The sequence below is a fragment of the Apus apus genome, chromosome 4 (assembly GCF_020740795.1).
Source record: "Apus apus isolate bApuApu2 chromosome 4, bApuApu2.pri.cur, whole genome shotgun sequence".
NCBI classification, from domain to species: Eukaryota; Metazoa; Chordata; class Aves; order Apodiformes; family Apodidae; genus Apus; species Apus apus.
Genome location: NC_067285.1, coordinates 54,840,816 through 54,861,291, shown reverse-complemented (window position 1 = coordinate 54,861,291; position 20,476 = coordinate 54,840,816). Strand labels below are relative to the sequence as shown.

General features: G+C 43.0%; 1 protein-coding gene across 1 annotated transcript in view; it reads left to right on the top strand.

Moving 5' to 3' along the window:
- Positions 1 to 20,476, top strand: part of RNF150 (ring finger protein 150) — a 127,091-nt gene that overhangs the window by 90,793 nt on the left and 15,822 nt on the right. Inside the window, exon 6 of the mRNA XM_051618574.1 lies at positions 799 to 1,009. Coding sequence (XP_051474534.1) covers positions 799 to 1,009 — 211 coding nt within the window. The remainder of the gene's footprint in view (positions 1 to 798; positions 1,010 to 20,476) is intronic.

The following is a 20,476-nucleotide window of genomic DNA, read 5'->3' as shown; positions in this document are numbered from 1 at the left end:
GGCCACCACAACCCCATCTCATTGCCTCCCTTGACTCGAGGAGCTTGGCTCATTCAGTAGGTCTTGGTGCGTTCACGATGTAACTGCAAGAGAGAAGTGTCTAAAATGCCCAGAACTGGCTTTCATCCTTGGTCTCTCTGAATCTCAAAGCAAGAAAGACTATGAATCTAATAATACTTTTCAAATTCCCGTCATTACTTGTTTATTTCTTTTCCTGTAATTTTATTTTGTAGGAAACATAGCATTAGTAAAGGAAAAGATCTTTTCATGCTAAAAAACTTGTCTTATAAACAGCTTCAGCTTCTATTTTTGCACCCCACACATAGATGCGCCCACAGGCAGTTCCTTTGAATTCCTATTCCTGAAAGCTCTGATATCAGCTCTATAAAATGTCTATTTAGGGAAAAGTTAATCATTCCCCTTCAGCTACTGTCTCTATTTGCATTTGTAATCTGACTCAGCAGTCTGCCTATGTTGAGCAGATCATATCAATAAGTGAGTTAGCTTTTCAGTGTACACTCTCCCAAAAACGTTTAAAAATACAAATAAGAATATTTAGAGATTGCAGGGAACACAGTTTGGTATTGAATATTTGCAGTGCGTACTTTGGGTCTCTCTGTCAACAAATTTTATTAAGAAGTTTTAAGTACCTGAAAACACAAATTGTGCATGTTTATTCATCATATGTTGCCATTTTCAGTACTGAAAGGAAATGAAAAACTCTGAAGTAGTGGGAACGGGTAAATAAAATGTTTTTATCAGGTAGAAGCTCACATTTCTTCTTTTTCTTCCCATCAGCCAAACGCAGATTGCATGGATGATATACCTCCAGACTTGGAAGCATCCATAGGAGGACCACCAACCAATCAGATCACGGGAGCCAGCGATATAACAGTGAACGAGAGCTCCGTAGCCCTGGATGCCCCGGTGCGGACTGTGGGAGTTCTACAAGTCATCCAAGATATAGACTCCTTTCCCCAGGCCGGGGAGGGTAACTTCACAACAAGCAGTAAGTTCCTCTTTCTGGCAGAATTTGCACTGAAATAAGTGTTTAGAAAGCCGAATCACAAACTGATATCTAATGTGGGAAAAATGGCCTTTGAGGGCATTTTCGCTGGAGCAATGGCCTTACTTTAAGCCTAGCAGAAGTCTACATGGTAAGTACATTTAAATATCATCTTGTTCTGCAAACACTTCCAGCCTGTGTGCAAATCAGCATGTTGAATAACAAGCTCTAATCAGAGTCCCCTGCGTGGTCAGAACAAGCTATTTCTGTCAACAAAAACAATAGAAACTTATGGTCATCTTCAGATACTGTTTATAGTAAGTGATACCATTTACCATGATAACCCACCATGTATCACCTGGCTTCTTCACAAGGCAGGTTGATGCATGTCCTTTTTGACCTGCCTTTCCTCACTGGGCTACATGTTACTTTGTGGAAGTTACTCTCACCTGTATATCATAAAATAAATAGTATACACAGCAGTCACTATCACTGTCAAGAAAAAAAGGATGTTGAAATCTGGTTTTGCCTTTCCTTTATCTTTCTACATCAACTGAAGCTTGTCTGGTTATTCATACTTGAACTTCTCATTTCAGTTGAATTGATGGACAGAGTGCTTGAAAAGCTGAGAGGAGTGAAATAACACTGCCAATTTGTACAAAAGAGGAATTTTTTTTTCAATGTGTTTAGTTTTCACTTGTTTATGGGCACCATTTGAACCAGTAACTCTCAATGTCTGTATGCCTCTCTGCTTCTAAAAATGTTCTTTTTTGAAAATCTACTTCTGAGAGTTTAAAAACAATGTTGTCAGCTGTTTTGTGTGAGGATTCTACTAGTCTAAAAATCTCATTTTTAGGTAAAATAGCAGATCAGTAGAAAATATGTATCTGCTTTATTCCAGTTGGTATATTAGTATTGACAAGACTATTGAAGAAAGTCATCAGATGTATTTGAAGGGAGGTAGAAGACTATGATAAAATACAGGTTTGTGTATAGAACCAGAATAGCTCCTGGAAAAAAATAACTATTTCTAGGTGCTGCTCTGGGCCAGGGCATGAAAAAGAAGGCAAGTAATAATAAGATGTGTGAAAGGTAGGAGACACATGAGGGGACTAGATGGAATTTTATTTTAAATTAGTCTCCCTGCTCTGTGGAGACACTTGATAATCACATTTTCCCTCATATTACAACCAGTGTCATGGCAATGAAAAAGTTTCCAGAAACACTGGACTTGGAATCTTAGCCATGGGGGACCCAGCAGTGAGTTTTTAAGTTCTCCCTTTGTGGGTTAGGTACCAGTTTCAGGTTTGGTGCCTTCTATGGTCTAAGTCCTGGATTCAGCAAGAGGTGAGCAGGAACGTTGTAGGCCCAACTGTCATTCATGGCCATCCTGTCAGCTGATGGCATACAACTTTCTCAAGCCTCCTTGAGTGCTGGCAAGAGCTATTCAAAACAAGATGTTATGTTTTTCCTTCCAGTAATTGCTTTTAAATGTATTTGAGACTGATTCAAACCATGAAGGAAAGATGTTACTTCATGACACTATAATATAACTAAAGACTGGGCTAGTCACTGGTCTCCTCTGCCCTTTTCACACTCCTGAAGTGAGTAGCTTCTCTGGCAAATACTTATCCTTGTCCTGGTGTTCTTTATAAGGACAGCTATTAAAGTTGTGAAAGAGGGTCCTAGTGTGCCCATTACACCCACAGCTGCTTGGCACATGTTGAGAAGAGCCAGCAGCCTGGTGCAAAGCCCAGCACCCAGGGTAGTCTTATGCTTTTTGTTCCAGGATCTTGGCACACCCAGAAGCACTTCTCCTGGTTTGTCATCAGGGGTAACAATGGTGTGGAGGCAGCCAGGCAGCACAAGAGCTCACTAACTCTCCAGGCACTCCCTTCCCCTCCAGTTCTGTTTCCAGAGTCTGCGGAAGGATAGGCATCAGTCCAAACACATTTGTTCTTCATTTTGCAAGTTGCCAGCTAAGTTACTGGGTGAAAATCTTGTTCTGAGAGATACTGCAGAGATGCTTGGTTTTACCTTCACACCCTCCATTTTTCCCCTTACTTTCAATGACCCTGGGCAATTGTCGCTAACAGTGGGCAATCCTGAGGGTTGACAGCAGAGCCCATGGACAAGCAGTTTGCACGAAGACCAGTGGTCTGTCCAGGTACATGGGTAATGATGATGGAGCTTCAGGACATGTCCATCACCTGAAGAGGCTGCCTTCATCACCTGGGGAAGGACTGTGAGAAGGGTTTTTCCCTACTTATGTGAGAGAGAGAGAGAGGGGGAGAAGAAAGCAGCGAAGGGAGACTGGCAGATGGTCTGAGCTCTGTGAAGGTTGTGAGTCTCACAGCATCACAGGAGTGGGCAGAGACCCTCTGCTAAAAGCAAACCTTTCCAGTTGTTCTGTGAGGAAAGAGGAATCCTGAGAAAAGCTCATAGGACCTTTGGAGCTTCAAGACCCCTGGTGTGTGCCTGACTGTGCTATGCCTGTGTCACACACAGTCACTTAGGGAACTCTGGTTTAATGCGTAGTTAGCTGTTGTCACTCACCCATCATTGATAAGTAGACATGAATCTTCATCTGGATTTCTGATATCAAAGTGAAATACACTACTTGAATATTAATCAGTGGTAGGTGTGCAAGTTTACATGCTGCCATCACCACATCCGAAGTGATGCAATTTGCAATAGTTCCCAGAAACAGAGGCATTTGGTCCCTTTTTGCAGCCGAGCTGCAGCACAGAGGAGATCTTTGGTTGGGAGTTAGGGGCTGAGTTCCAGCAGCAATGGTAATTTGTCCCTCTGGCTGTCTTATCTGGATTTGGGGTGTTCAGGCACTCTGAAAGGTAGAACCTCGCACCTTAGGCAGCCTGAACCCTTAAGCCAGTGAAAAGGGAACATCTTGAAGGTGCAGGAGCTGCCATCCCCATGTGCTCTAATGCAAGCCAGCAGTGTAGAAGACCAGCCTGGCTGAACCAGGAGCTTTGGCTGGTTCTCAGGGAGAAAAAGAGAATCTGTGGCCTTTGGAGGAAGGGGCAGGCCACTCATGATGACTACAAAAATGCTGTGAGGCTGTGCAGGGAGGGAATTAGAAGGTACAAAGCCCAGCTAGAAATTAATCTGGCCTCCATGGTAAAGGATAACAAGTAAAGCTTCTATAAATGTATTAACAACAAAAGAAAGACCAGGGAGACCCTCCACACCTTGTTAGATGCAGGAAGAAACATGGTGATAAATGATGAGGAAAAGGCTTAATGACTTCTTCACCTCAGTCTTTAGTAACAGGTCCAGTTGTGTTGAGGGAATCCAACTCCCTAAGCTAGGCAGCAGGGACCAGGAGCAAAGAGATCCTCCCACAATCCAGGAGGAGATGGTTGGCGACCTGCTACACCACACAGATGTTACAAATCTATGGGGCCAAGTAGGATGCACCCAAGAGTGCTGAAACAGCTGTCAGGGGTGCTTACCAAGCCACTTTCCATCATTTACCAGCAGTCCTGGCTGACTGGAGGGGCAACAGGAGATGGAAATCAGCCAATGTAATCCCCATATTTAAGAGGGGACAGAAGGATGATCCGGGAAATTACAGGCCTGTTAGTCTGACTCCAGTGCCAGGGAAGCTGATGGAGCAGATCATCCTGAGTGCCATTCTGTGGAACAACCAGGTGATCAGGCCCAGGCAGCATGGGATCATGAAGGGCAGGTCCTGTTTGACTAACGTGATCTCCTTCTATGACAGGGTGACCTGCTTATTGGACAAGGGAAGGGCTGTGGCTGTTGTCTACCTTGACTTTAGCAAGGCCTTTGACAAGGTTTCCCACAGCATTCTCATAGAGAATCTGGCTGCTCTTGGCTTGGATTTGCATACACTTTGCTGGATAAAATTTGGTTGGATGGCCGGGCCCAAAGAGTTGTGCTGAGTGGAGTTAAATCCAGTTGGTGGCTGGTCAGGAGTGATGTTCCCCAGGGCTCAGTGCTGGGGCTGCTCCTGTTTAACATCTTCATTGATGATGTGGATGAGGGGATAGAGTGCACCCTCAATAAGCTTGCAGATGACACTAAATTGGGTGGGAGTGTTGATCTGCTTGAGGGTAGGGAGGCTCTGCAGAGGGATCTTGACAGGCTTGATCAATGTGCCGAGCCCAACAGCATGAGTTTCAGTAAAGCCAAATGTTGGGTCCTGCACTTGGGCCACAACAACCCCCAGCAGCACTGCAGGCTTGGGAAGGAGTGGCTGGAGAGCTGCCCGGCAGAGAGGGACCTGGGGGTGTTGACTGACAGCCAGCTGAACATGTGCCAGCAGTGTGCCCAGGTGGCCAAGAAGGTCAACAGCATCCTGGCCTGCATCAGGAATAGTGTGACCAGCAGGACCAAGGAGGTGATCCTCCCTGTGCACTCACATGTGCACTCACAGCCCAGAAGTCCAGCCACATCTTGGGCTGCATCAAAAGAAGAGTGGCCAAGAGGTCGAGGGAGTTGATTCTGCCCCTCTACTCTGCACTTGTGAGAGCCCACCTGGAGGGCTGTGTCCAGCTCTGGAGCCCTCAACACAGGAAGGACTTCGAGCTGTTGGAGCGAGTCCAGAGGAGGGCCATGAAGATGATCCGAAGAGGCTCTACAGGAAAGCTGGGGAGGGACTTTATACCAGCATGTGTAGTCATAGGACATGGGGTAATGGTTTTAAACTGGAAGAGGGTAGATTTAGGTTAGATGTTAGGAAGAAATTCTTTACTGTTAGGGTGGTGAGGTATTGGAACAGGCTGCCCAGGGAGGTGGTGGAGGCACCATCCCTGGAGGTGTCCAAAAAACAGGTAGATGTGGTGTTTGGTGTTGGACTTGATATTGAAGGTCTTTTCCAACCTTGATCATTCTATGATTCCAGGATCACTGTATAGTTGTGGTATGAAACCAAAGGCTAACTAAATCAGAGGGCAACTGTAGGCTAAATAACTGGGTCACAGCTGTCATATAGATGGGGCTTTTTAGGCATTGTGTCTGTTTATTGTGTCCAGGCACTGTATTTCTTGTTTCCGGAACGCTCACAGTTACACAACTGCAGAGCTTGCTGAGCGTGCCCTTTCTGTGAACTAGCCTGCCTGGGAACGTGTAAGCAATGACGCTGATTGCTCCTAGGAATCTGTGCTGAAGTTGCTAGGATCTGGCATCTCTAGCATTAGTGAGGGGAGCATACTCCAAGGCTGAGTCTGTGCTAGTAGTTTTTCTTCCTTTTGTTATTGAATCTGTTCAGACTGCCTCCAGTGCAGCCTTGACGTGGCACCCTGTACCCAGCACCAGGAGTCCTTGCATCCTTGCTTTTCCTGGCAAAGTTCCACGGTCCAGGAGGTAAAGGACTTGCCACCTTCTTTCCACCCACTTCTGCAGTACCTTTCGCTTAATTGTTTTTGCATCCTTTGTGTTTGTTGATTAATCATTCTGATATTGTTGTCTTGTGTTTAGTTTAATTTCCTTTTCTGTGTTTCCAGTGAGTGTTCAGAGCCAGAAGAGCTCCCACAGTGTGTCTGGAGGGAGGATGTTTCCAAAGCACTGTTAACATTGGGTGAAATTCTGTATCCATTGAAATCTGGTGGCAAAGCTCCCACCTACCTCAGTGGGACCAGATTTTCATTTCTGGAGCTCTGCCAGTGCTTTTCTTCTTATTTGTGTGTGTGTGCTCAGCAGACATTTCCTCTTCTCTCCCTTCCTTTTTCTCCCCATGCTCCTGAATAGATAATTTCTTCCAGGGGACCTTTGGCAATGTAGTGTACAACAAACATCTGGATGGGACTTCATTTGGGCAACCGGTCCCTAGGGTTCCTTGCTAAACCAAGCATCTCTGTGTAGTAGCACTGAGCACTTAAAAATGGATCAGCAGTTTCTCTCAGCTGGCTTCTTCCAAGATCCAAACCTTCATCAAGTCCCTTGGGTGTATCTGCAGACCAAAATCTGTTCAGTACTTAGTTTTAGTGACTGTTTGCTCTCTGTGGTGGGATTTTTTGCAAGATTCTGGAATACTGTCTTGTAATTTCTGTGATCAGCTGCTGAAAATGGATGGATGGAAAAACTGAAAAACTAGAGCTGGAAAAAAAAGGGAGGAGGGGAAGGGTGAAAAAAATGTGTGAAATTCATAAGAGTTCATCTCAGCTAAATTTCCTGCTTTTCACCCTTACTTTTCAGCTCTCCAGAGGGTATGAAAGTAAAGAAACTAAGGGGTTTTTCCACAATAATGCATAATAGCAATCTGTGTTGCCTAATTTTTAGTACTGAGTTATGCAAAATGGTGACATCTTTGGAAATTTCAGCATAGGTAGAATTTCCTGCTCTACAAATGATGTGTGAGCTGGACTTGGTTAAGATCTGAAATTGAAGAATCTCTGAACTGCAACAGCTTTGGAGGAGTGCAAGGTGGATTTGGGATCTGAGGAGGACATTGCAGTATTCTTTGGGTCAGGCTCAGTTGGGATTGAATGATATAGTTAAAAATGGTAGTTTGCTGAGAAAGCAGCATGTAGATATTTTAAAAGCTGTATTGTGACACTTGGAAAGGAACAAGTAGTTATCCGTTCTTTTCATTTTTTTGTAGCATCCATGGTCATTCATCTCCCTTAATGCAATTGGTACTTTCTAATTTCTCCAGTAGATAATGTGCACTGCCTGAGTCTTTGCTCTCTGTTGGCAAATACCTCTAGTTCTTCAATTTTGACAAACTTGTATATTCTCTTCAGCGGGATATCTCATCACGCTGCATAAAGCCTCAGAAATCCAACCAGCACACTCTCTGTAGTTGTTGGAAGATCCATAAATTATTCTGCTGCAAACATAAACTGGTCTTTTAGTATGAAAAACCACAAACGTTCCCCCAAGGTGTCATATCACCTGCAAATCCACTGCATTTTGGTGAGCTGTACAGCAGTTGGAGCAGCCTAGAGAATACCAGCAGTTCCTTTTCTGCCTCTTTTTGTTCTTCCCGTAAACCCTGTCAACATATAGTTCATCATGAGTGTTACAACACTTTCAAGACTCTTCATTAAATCTATTAATATAACTTCTTAAATAATTATTTCGATCTGTGTATATCTAAATGTCTTTGGGAAGAATAATCAGCCTTTGAAAGTGGATGAAAGTGCATGATAAGAACCTAATCCACTCTTGGTTTTCAACCACTTGACTGTTCCTCCTTACTATTAATAGGGGCTTTTTTTAGGCAGAATGTAAAGGGGGAAGAAAAGGTGGAAGAAATCCCTAGACAGTGGTTAATACGGAACATTATTAATGCTTGCATTAGCACCTAGCACTGTCCTGGAGACAGAATACTGATGGGACCTAGTTAAAGATTGAGCAGATTGGGTCCTGTATGCCTGGAGTATGACATAAGTCCTGGTGGCTCTATTAAAAGCCTGTGTGGATGTTGCACTAAATACTTATCATGGACTGAAAATTCCAGTGAGCTGAGATCCTGGGTTCATTTTGAGACTCGTGCCAGAGCAAACATAGCATCGTTGGTTTGAAAGGTCAGCAGTGGTTTGAAAGAGTCAGCAAGTAAAACCTAACTGGCATTAAAATGTGCTCTGGATTATTGCATACACCTACCAGACTCCTGCCAAGCTCTGAAAATGGACAGTGAACTTTTCCTGTTATAAAACCACTCTTCCTTTCCATGTGTTACGATGTGAAATACACAGTGTTTCTGTACAGCAAACTGCAAAACAGGATCTACGAAACTGATGCCAAACAAGGAGGAGATTTAAAGTCTAATTTTGTATTATTTTTTTATTTCTGTTTCACATCTGCTGTGTACATTAACACTGTGTACAGAGCAAAGATGAAACTGTTGATTCCCTAATCCCCCTTCTTCGGCACAGACACGCTGAGCTGTGTCTGTGGCCCAGTCAGGGGTCATGGTTGGTACAGGCAGTAGTTTGGCTTAACCTGGGGTGCCAAAGAGGCTGCAGTTCTTAAGAAACACGCTTAATAATTGACTTCATGGAGAGATTTAGAAGAAATTGTTCTCCTTCAGTAGTGGGAGCTCCATTTATAAGTCTTTTTCTACATACAAATGCTGCGGCAGTTACCAGCTTGCCTCTCTGTGTCCCAGATACTTGCTCCTGCCTCCATGTTGCCCTTCGGTTGTGCAGCTACCTTGGGAGCCCAATCCAGAAGCTAAACAATTTGTTCCTGTTTGTTTGGGTTTGGGTTTTTGTATTCATTTGGATCAGTTCCTTGATCCAGAAGTAGTCGTGCCAGTACAACAGGAGGAAAGAAATGTGGAGCACAAGAGAAGAGAGAGGCATAAAAGCCAGCTTTCACAACACTCTTGCCAAAAGTCAGCGCTATCTCAGGCACAACTAGACCCTACACAGCTCCTTTTTCTTTTGCCTAGAAATCAGGATAATCAGGCAAAGTAAGCATGAAGTTTCAAATCTCATTTGAATGCTTATATCTGAGTATACAAGCATTTTATTAATAGTCAGTTAATATCAGAGACATAAGGGATTTATTATCTACAACGATGACAAGTGCCATGGCAAAAACTGTGGTGACACACATGCGTGTCCTTAGATGCATAGTTCCCAATTGCTCTGAATGTGCATTGTATGCGTGCAGGGGAAAAGGGGATCTGAGGACTGGGATCAGTGATAACATAGCTTGTATCTTTAAACTTCACTGACTTAAGCAGGCAGCTAGATAAAACATTGAACAAGAAAGCTTTGAAAGGAAAATGGACAGTGTAGATTAAAATACAAATCTGAACTGCAGAGAGACCAGATGACTTTTTACTAGCTGATCTCTGGTTTGTACTTAGGAATAAATGTCTTGCCTTCCAAGAGATGTTCAGAGTCTTGCATACAATCTGCTTGATAATTTAGGACACATTCTCACATCTTAATGCCTGAGGAGTTTTTATTCTCATCAGTTTTTACACAAAGCCTCCACTGAAATTGTCAGGAAGTGATGTTTAAGATAAAATGTGCTACTGTGTTTCTGAATATTTTTCTGACCAATTCAGGAACAAACACAAATGGGAGACATGAGGAACCAGCTTGAATCAGCACCTGAAAATAAAAATTAAGTTGAGTCTGAGCAACAGCTCTCGAGCCAGGCAGGCAGAGGGAAAGCAGGAGTCCAGGGTCAGTGCTGCTGGTTGCTGCCTCTATTTCAGACAGACAAGCAATGCAAAAGTAATGCTTGCCTGCACTGTGCAGGCCCCAGAGACCCCCACCAGGGTCAGGATAATGTGCCTGTCATTATATACACAGATAGTAACAGATGGACCCACTTCTGAAAAATTCACAGGTGAGAACAGATTGTAGCAAGCAAACAAATCTAGTCAATTTAGTGGGAAAAGTGGAAAGGCAGATTTGCGCATGGGAGGGTAAAAACATGCGGCTGAGGTAGAGGAGGTACAAAGTTGTGCCATTTCTGCAGAAGTCACTCTTGATTCTGCTTGCGTGTATTTGGTTTGGGTTGGAAGGGACCTTAAAGATCATCTAGTTCCAACCCCACTGCATGGACAGGAACACCTCCCACTAGATCAAGTTGCTCAAAGGCCCATCCAGCCTGGCCTTGGAACACTTCCAGGGATGGGGCATCCACAACTCCTCTAGGCAGCATCCGGAAGATACATGATGGAATTTCCACCCAACTTGGCCTTTTATTGTGACTATCTTTTGCAAGTGCCAATACCTTTTACTGTTCTTTTCATTTTAACTGATCTCAACATATCTGAGGCACTCAGAGAGTGGGCAAGAACGTATGCTTTGTTGTGGCAATAATTAAACCCTATCTTAATCCACTTATTACCATGCAAAACAACTTACCTGAAGATATCTGTGGTGAATTTCTGCTCTATTTGCCACTGTTTAGGCAGCATATTCCTGTAAGACTCCTATGGGAAAAATGCATAGAAAACATATAGGACAAAAACATCACTGTGAAGTCAGAATATAAGAAGCACTTTGCTAAAATAGCTTTATTAAATCTTAGCATCTCAGTGGGGAAAAACAACAATCACACAAAAGAGGTTTAAAATCTATCAGTTCCTCAGGCTGGTAGTTAAATAATGCAAGGTTTTCTGCTGCTAACATTTATTTGGGAGACAGTCACCAAATGTGGCGTATCAAGTATGTATGACAGACCTTGCTTCAGATTTTGTCCCCATGTGCATGGGATTCAACTGAGATGTTGCTAAACTTAGTTACTTCTTTATAACTGTGTTTTAAAAAGGTAATGGCACTAGGAAATTTTCTTTCTCTATGTGGAAAGATATCAATCTGTAAGATGAAAATAGTCTCAGAGTAGGAGACTTTAAAAAAACAAGACCTTCTGCCAACCTGTTCTGGGAGATGTAACGTGCTCCCAGCTACTCTCTAACTTGCAGCCTAAAGATACACTTCAAAGGAAACAGTTTGAAGAAAAGCTATGATAGAAAGATTACATTTTCAGTTGTCCACCTTCAAAAGTGCCGTGTTAAACTACTATAATGAATGCATATACCACAGGATGGAAACAACTACATTTGTCTGCAGTAATTAATTCCTTCTGTCTCTCTTTTATTAAAATGAATCCTTCCATTTTTGTCTCATTTTGGTTGAAAGATAGGAGTCCACTTCCCTTGTAAAAACTAAAAATATATTGTAAATTTATATTCAGCTTCTAAAAATCATCTTTTTGGACTAGATAAATAGTATAACAATGTTTTAATCTTTGTTTTTTCTAAAAACTCCTGAGGCATAAATATTCTTCTGAAACCACCTAGGATCCTTCTGGAAGCTACCTCTTTTCAATGAGAAGAGTTGAAATTTAAGAACTTGAATGGAAAAGAAAAGGCAGGAGGGATTAAAACCAAACTTAAGGTCACAAAATGTTAACTCTAACTTGGCAGTAGTGTTACCAAGGGAAATAATATTGAATCAGTGCGAAGATATTAACATTTTTTGAAGTTATATGGCTGGTCTTCGAGGTTTTCAGAGAGCTTTTGTTACTTTTACTCTTCCAGGTACATACTGGTGGGTAGGGTAATATCTCTTTCTTCTGCCTTTTGAGAGAACAGGAATGCTCAGAACCCAAAAGAAGGTGGAACAAGAGTATGTATTCAGTGGAAACATTAAAACAGAGACAAAATGTTTTCATGCAGAAAAGCAGTGTTGAAAAATTATTCTGTTTCAGTTTCATTTGTAGAGTATTAGGAGGTCTTGATGGTAGTGGTAGTGTCCGAGTGACCTAATGAGCATATTTTCTAGTACAATTCCAGCTGCAGTTTGTTGAAACTGAAATTGACCTTTCCCCTTCACTGCTCCGAGAAGGAATTCTGAAAAAGGGGTTTCTTGGTCTTGGCCTTTCTCATGTCCTCGTGAGCATTTCAGCAAGAATCCCTGGCAAAAGCGCTGACTTGTAGGGGATTTTCTTACGCCAGAAGTTGTTCACTTTAACCTAGATTGTGCCTGCAAGCTTATTTGAAAGGAAATGCTAGGTGGCCCTGGATTTATATAGCCTAAGAGTTTCTACTGGGTTTTCTGTCAGCCAGACCTAGGCCTTCAAGGGCACTGAGAAATTACCCTGGGTGCTAGGACTGTGTTGTGACAGATCTCAGAGGATTGTGATGAATGGAACAGGGTAGAGCTGGAGGCCAGTAACCAGTGGTGTCCCCAGGGATCAATACTTGGTCCAGTCTTGTTCAACATATTCATCAATGACCTGGACAAGGGGACACAGTGTATCCTCAGCATATTTGCTGATGATGCAAAACCGGAAGGGGTGGCTGACACTCCAGAGGGCTGTACTGCCATCCATTGTGACCTGGACAGGCTGGAGAGCTGGGCAGAGAAGAACCTAATGAGGTTCAACCATGGCAAGTGTAGGATCCTGCACCTGGGGAGGAAGAACCCCAGGCACCAATATAGGTTAGAGGGGACCTTCTGGAAAGCAGTTCCAAGTAGAAGGATCTGGGAGTCCTGGTAGATAGTAAATTATCCATGAGCCAGCAGTGTGCCCTTGCTACCAAGAGGGCCAATGGAATCCTGGGGTACATAAGGAAGTATGGCCAGTAGGTTGAGGTCATTCTCCCCCTCTGTTTTGCCCTGGTGAGGCCACATCTGGAATACTGTGTGCAGTCGTGGGCTCCCCAGTTCAAGAGAGACAGGGAACTACTAGAGAGAGTCCAGTGGAGGGCAACAAAGATGACTGGGGGATTGGAGCATCTCTCTTATGAGGAAAGGCTGAGAAAGCTGGGACTCTAGCCTGGAGAAGAGAAGGCTGAGGGGAGGCCTTATTAATGCCTGTAAGTATCTGAAGGGTGGGTGCAAGGAGGATGGAGCCAGACTCTTTTCAGTAGTTCCCAGGGACAGGGAGCCCCAAGGAGCAACGAGCACAACTGGAACGTAGGAAGTTCAATTTAAATATGAGGAAAAACTTATTTATGTTGAGGGTGACAGAGCACTGGAACAGGCTGCCCAGGGAAGTTGTGGAGTCCCCTTCTCTGGAGATATTCAAGACCCACCTGAATGCAGTCCTGAGTAATGTGCTCTAGACGATCCTGCTTTAGCAGGGGAGTTGGGCTAGATGATCTCTAGGGGTCTCTTCCAACTCTGACAATTCTGTGATTCTGTGACTGGGGTGTCCTTTAGGCACCTTCAGTGGCCTTCAGGTGAGATTGTCCTGGTTGCCTCCTTCTGGGTTTTAATTGTCACAACTAGCATTTTGTAAGTGAGAAAATGGAGCTCACTGTTTTCTAATGTTACTTATGCGAGCCGTGAGCAAGGAAAGCAAAAGGAGCTAATTAAATAAGAAGTGAGCACACTTCCACTCTTGCTTTAGGCTGGTGAGACAAAACTGTTGGTTTCATGTCTCAGGTCAAAGCGTCAGGTCAAGTGGAACTGTGCTATGTTCTTTGTCATAAAGGCTGATTTGGGGCAGAAATGGAGACAGGCAGGAATGAGACAGGGTTAGAGAGAGGCTCACATTAAATTAATTTGAAATCTTTAACTCAGAGTGCTTGGTAGTTTGGTTTCAACTTTTGTAAAGGCTGATTTATTTATATTTTTCCTACTTTACATAAGCCATTTCTGTAAATGTATTTTCAGACAAGATCCAAACGTAGCAGGTCTGGCCTGGCAGATCAGGGATTTTTTTTTTAATGAGAAAAAAACAAACAGTAATGTTGAGCTATTGCAGCATTGTCAAAGAAATGTTCCCATTAAAAGGAGATTGGCATAAATTTGATTTTAAAAAAATGTTAATGAACATAATGAAATAAATTCTTGACCTTTTCCTTTATGAATGCTTTTCTCAAATTTTTTGTGTACTCATCACTGTGAATGTGAATTAATATACACAGCCTAGCTTGTTAGAATTTTATCTGGAGCACTAGCATTACTGCAAGAAACAATAACATTTTGAACATTTCTGCTCCAAATAGGCAGTGGTTCTATATGCCTCCTAGTCGTATTCTAAGACTCATTTCATGAGCTTGTGATGAGTTTTAAATGTGCTTACTTTTCTTGCCTATTGAATGCTTTCGGTTACATCAAACATACTGCTATATGCTTTAAGCAAACTGTGAAAGCAACCTAAAGGAGATCCAAAGGGCATTTAAGACGTTTTACTTTTCCAAAGAGAAAAGGTTTTGATACAGTCTCTTTTTTGGGGAAGAGAGAGGAGGGGGAGGCATGTCTGATTTCTAAACAAATGAAAAGAGCCACATTTCTTGTAAGAACAACTATGCATAGACAGATTGAATCAGTTGTTTTGCTTCATTTTGCAGGAAGTCCTGCCTGGGAAATGTTCCTGCCTGAAACTATGAGCTGTTTCTGGCTACTTACATCTATTTTACTCTTTCTGCTAGGACTCGGTCACAGTTACACAAGATTTATAGATTGTACCAGCACTGACAATGTCATATCCCACTTGCCAATCCTTAAATGTCAGTGGCAGTTTGAGTCATTTTGCACCCTGTCGCAAAATGCCAACCGACAGCCTGGCACAAGGCACATTGTGCTCACCACTGCCTTGTGGCACTCAAGGACCTTCCCATTACATAGACCATCCAAGTAGCAGGAAGATGTTCTCCAGTACCTGAAGGAGGCCTCAAGGAAAGCTGGAGAGGGACTTTTTACAACGATATATCGCAGTAGGATGAGGGGGAACAGTCTCAAACTGAAAGATAGTAGATTTAAATTAGAAACTAGGTTGGAACTAGATGATCTTTAAGGTCCCTTCCAACCCAAACCATTCTGTGGTTTTAGGAAGTCTTCAGCACCAAAGTTTGCATTTTGCTAGAGAGACTTCTGTCTGGGGCCATGGTCAGATTTGGCTCTCAGTCAGACAAGTTGGCCACAACTGTAGATGGCAAATCTTACTGATAAGGCAACTATTGAGTAGGCTGCAGGGAAGATAAGAGTTGGAATAATTCCCATTTAAAGACTGCATAATTACCCTGGAATGTAAAACATGTTGCAAGGTTTGATAGGCTTGTGAGGTTTTAGAGAAAGGAACATTAGGAGCTGAACTAATATGCCATCATAGGATGTAAAAAAAAAATAAAATTTAAATCTCTATGGGCTGGTGTTGCATGAAGGGTTCTTTTGAAAACCAGATATTACAGCTTTTTACTGACATCCGGCTGTGGTTCTGCACTGGCAAAGAGATGAACTAAGTAGTTCGGGAGCTTGTACTGTGAATGATACTAATTACTAGCAAACCTGAAAGGGATTATATTGTGTAGCCACTACAACAGTGGAGACTGGACTCAACTACCCAAGACATCCCTTTCAGTGCAAGTCTCCTAAGGCTTCATCTTTAAGTGAAGAGAAATACTCCATGTGTTAAAGAAATTGTTCTACTGAAGCTACTTTGAAGCATGGTTCCTGCACAACCTACCCTTTCTTACTGTTGTTTAAAACAACATTATCACTGAGACTCCAGAGAAGATGAAAAATCTGAAAACAGTGAAGCATTTCACGTCTCTAAGGGAGACACTTATGGTAGCTCCAGCAGTTGGTATTGAGTCATCTGAAGTGTCTGCCAGTGCTCAGTGAAGGTCAGGGCTGTCTTTTCTGTATGTGTACAAAGGAGGATCAGACACAAGTACTTACCATGACTGCATCTGAACCCAGAGCACGAGAACTGCAGCGCACACTGTTTTCAATTAGGGTAAAATTTCCTTATGTAAAGATTCTGAGAAACTGAATATTAAAGAAAGCTTCCCTGCAGAATTTTTAACTTATCCTAGGGGCCTCAAAAGGGAAGTGTATGAATGCTGTAAGAAGCCCGTAGGAGGGAGATTCAGATTAGTAGAGTATCTTACTTGGAATGCATCCAGAATTTATTTCAAAAACTACTGCAATTCTAATGAAATTAAGGGGTGACACTTCAGCTTGTCACTTTAGTTTTCTTCATTGCTAATGCACATACAAGTGGCTGAAATTGTTTCTTCTGTATGGAAAACTGGATGTTCTTACTAATTGAGCATTCTGTTAATTCTTGAATGTTTTTTGTAGACATAAAAATGCCTGGCTAACCAATTGAACTGCCCCTTCCATGCATTCAGGAAAAACATCTATTTACCTGTGTGCCCATCTTAGCAAAGGAAAAATAGTATAGCTATAGTGTATGACTGTAGTCATCTGTTCAGCTTCTTTGTTCCAATAAATGCATCAGAGCTGTCTGCAGAATATTGTACTGTTGCTGATGCCACAACATCAAGGACAACCACATCTTTTGATACCTGATGGAGTTTGTGAGACTGAAAAGCCTGTGCTTTGCTTTCAAACAGGGGGTTTCTGACAGAGTCACTGAGACACTGCACAGTTGAGACACTATGATTCTGCTTTTTTTTTTTTTTTACAAGAGGTTTTTCTACAGCTGAGTTGCACTAAAATCTGTGTTTCTCTTAGATCAGCCATGGCCTATGACAAAATATATACTTAAGCTGTCCAATTCGAATCAGGATAGACAAGTCCTGTAAAGTTCAAGAGCATATTTTCTCTGGGATTTTGCGCTGTTTCTGTCATGTATCCTCTGTTTTTATGGACTTGTAACAGGTGATCTTTAACGTAATAAGCAGTGTACTTTGGCTAAGTGTCTCCCAGTTTTTTTGGGACGTGTATCTGACAGTACTATAGGAGCATGACGTGACAGGAGACTAGAAATGGTCACATCCTTCAAGTCCACACGTGGCTGGTGGGAGACACAGCACTGATGTCACTGCGAAGTGTCAGAGGGGGGAAAAAAGTGTGACACACGGGGTTATGGTCTCTGCACATGTTTGTTGTTTGTGGGCAACCTGTGAGCAGTGTGGAGGACGCTGAAGCTGTGTGGATGGATGGCTGCTGAATGCCATTCTAATCTACCCGCATTTGGCAGGCACAGCGGTCCCACAGCTGTGCCCTGCTCCAGGCGTTGGAGCTGTTGCTGCAGCAGAGCCAGGCCTGCTCTCAGGCATGTTGTTGCCTAATACTGAACAAAAAGGAAGACTGTTTTCCCCTTAAGGGAAAAGTTACAGTGCTAAAAGTTGTGTTTTGCTAGTGACAGCAGTGAAAATGACGTATCTGACATAACGGGTTCCTCCTCCACCACCACTGTGGGATTTTTCTCTTTTGGCTTCATTACGCTGTGCTTTTTTTCCCTTATCTAATGAGAAGATATGCCTAGGTGAAATTATTTTTATGGACATTTCTAATGGAATTAAACTTCAGCCAAGCACCCCAACTTTCATGGTGAGGACGGGGTTCCTAGCAACATTTACAAAATGGAAAAACCTGGGAAGTGCTGGGTTAATGACTTGCCCCTTTATCTTGGAAATGTCCTGGATGTCTCAGGTGGAGCCCAGTGTTAACAGCACTGGCAAAGAAGGCAGGACGGTGTGTGAGAGAGAGGGAGAGAAGATACACATGCACATTTTCCAAGTAGTTCCACCATTGTTGAGCTTTTCAGCCACCTCCTTGTGCTTTTTCTCCATAAAACCTCGAATATATGCACAGGCATTTTTGTGACATCTTTGCACAAGGATATTCATTGTTCCTGCTCTTGAAAATTCATTATATGATTCCTCAGTACTGTGCTTTGCTAGTGACCTAGGCGTTTTGAGAGTTTGTGCAGTAAAGGGTATTTAAAGAGACAGATTTGAGAATCATGCACATGCTGCCATGGCAGACAAACACAGCCAGACTAACTTGAGCTTTTCCAACCCCCTCATTCAAAAATTAGCAGGAGTTGTCCTTAAAGCAAGCTGTTGTTTTCTGTTACAGCTGTGTGCACGCTTGTAATTGAGGAAGCAGCTCAGAGTGATTAGGCAGAAATGGTTTTTTTTTCTGCTTGTCACAGCAGCCTACATTTCACATCAAGTTCTCAGAATTAATTGCCCCCATGCAGATTTTTGCTGGCTACTAGCCACTTTGTACATGAGCTGAAGTAGGAGTGAGAAGCTTCTAACTTCCTTGAAGAAAAGCTGCAGTAATGTGAGATCTCTGACAACAGCCCAGCCAGGCCTTGCTCTGCAGGTCCACTTCCATGTCCTAGTCTCGTGTGCTCTCAGTGGGTTGCTCTTCCAAGAGCAAACTCCCTTCCTGCCTTCTTCTGAGTGCCAGAGGTGGCATTCCCACTTCCCAGGAGGGCCATGGTCCTGGGTGCCTTTGCATGATCCAGTAGATCTCTGTTAGGCAGAGATTCTTGCAATGAGCTGCAATCTCCCCCAGGTCCTGCTCTGTGCCAGCAGACCCTGCTGAGCCTTGGCCACCATCCAGCCACAGATGCTCTGGGACAGGCCCTCCAGTTGCTGCAGAGAGGAGGAGGGTGCCTATGGGTTGAGCATCCCATTTTCTCACTCCTCCTCGCCAGGAACGGGGTGCAAAGCAGCAGTGCAATGTGGAGCTGCTGTGCAGGGCGGGTCAGCAGGGACCTGCATTGCTGAGAAGAAGCAATCTCAGGTGACTCTGTGCAGCTGCATGTGCCATGGAGTCTCCCAAGGAGAGGTCACAGCTCTGCAGCATGATCAGGCCAGAGAAAAAGGTCATTGAAACCACTAGCTTAAATCAAGTCTTCTGGTTTAATATTGTATCATGCTTGGGCTTATTGCGGTACCTCTCCTGTGTGACTGCCCTCAGGGATTTGTGTGGCCAGTACATGTCTAGATCACCCTGTGAAAGAATGTTCCTTCCTTGTGAACACAACAGAACTAATGTTTCTCTTACCATTACGCTCTGGCTCATTGAACCCAGCACATTATGTGTCTGAGTCAGGCTGTAATTTCCTTCTCCTTTCAGGCTTGCAGGAAACAGAGCACACTGCTGACATGGGTTTTTAAAATATAAATAAGAAAGTTCAGTCATAAGAGCAGTCTCCAGCATAGTCCATGGAAACTGAGATGCACACAATTAAATCGCTTGATCATACTTCTGGATGTAAAAGTCTCCTTATTATGACAGCCTGCTGATAGGCAATATAGTGTGTAACACTATCTAGTACATACAGCATTTAACTCTGCTTTTGTCACATACCTGTAGTCCTTTCAGATTTTTAAATGGCTGGCACTGTGATTAAAGATGTCTGCTCACTGCTGAAAGGGTGGATGTCTTCCTACACTTCTCTCCTCAGCTACTGGAAAAATCCTTGCAACATCCCGTATACACCATTAATGTGATGAAGTATGATTATTTTTACCTTTCTCAATGCAATTTGTTTTGAATTAACACCAAGGAGCTCTGGTCATTTAGCAGCTGCTAAGAAAATCAAGTGAAAAAGTAGTCCCCGTGTCACACCACACATTTTAGACATATAACATCATGGTACCACAGGGACAGCTCACAGATCTTGAATGCAAGGAGGGGTCCCTTCCCTCTTTTCTCTGTATGCTTCTTTCCTGAAGTTGGCTGCAGTTCTCGCCTTGTAACTGAGCCAGCCTGTTCAGCTGCTAGCCTAGCAAAAAATGTTTCCAACGTAGTTTGCAGACTTTTTTTTTTTAATAACTCCCTTGCCAATCAAAGGAATAGCAGAGCTGGCTCAGGAGAGGTGGCAGGAGGGTGAGTTAGAGCAGGGGAGGTGGGCTTTCACTGCTTGGCTCTCTCGTGTTGCTGGTACCCGGAAATATACTGCAGCTAAGTCACAAACTTGGGCTGTGTACAGAGAAATTAAGTGGAAGAATAATAGAAATTATCAGAGAATAACACCTGTACATGAAGTGTTTGTAGTAGTGCTTGGGACTGCATTGGTAATAGTGATTTTAGTTCAGTCTGTGCCTAAGACACTTCTTTTGTGAGTGAGTTTGGTGAAGAGTTGAATTAGATTTTTTGTTTAATGTGAAATGGAAAACTTAATTTCATGTTTCTTAGGTTTTTTAGAGTGGTGTAGGAAATGGCAGGATGTTACTGAAAGTAGCTAAACTCTTTCAGAATTACAGAACTTTGACTATTTAATACATTACTGAAGGTAACTAAGGTACTTGAGAATAAAACTGTCATGTAGTTACAATCCTGT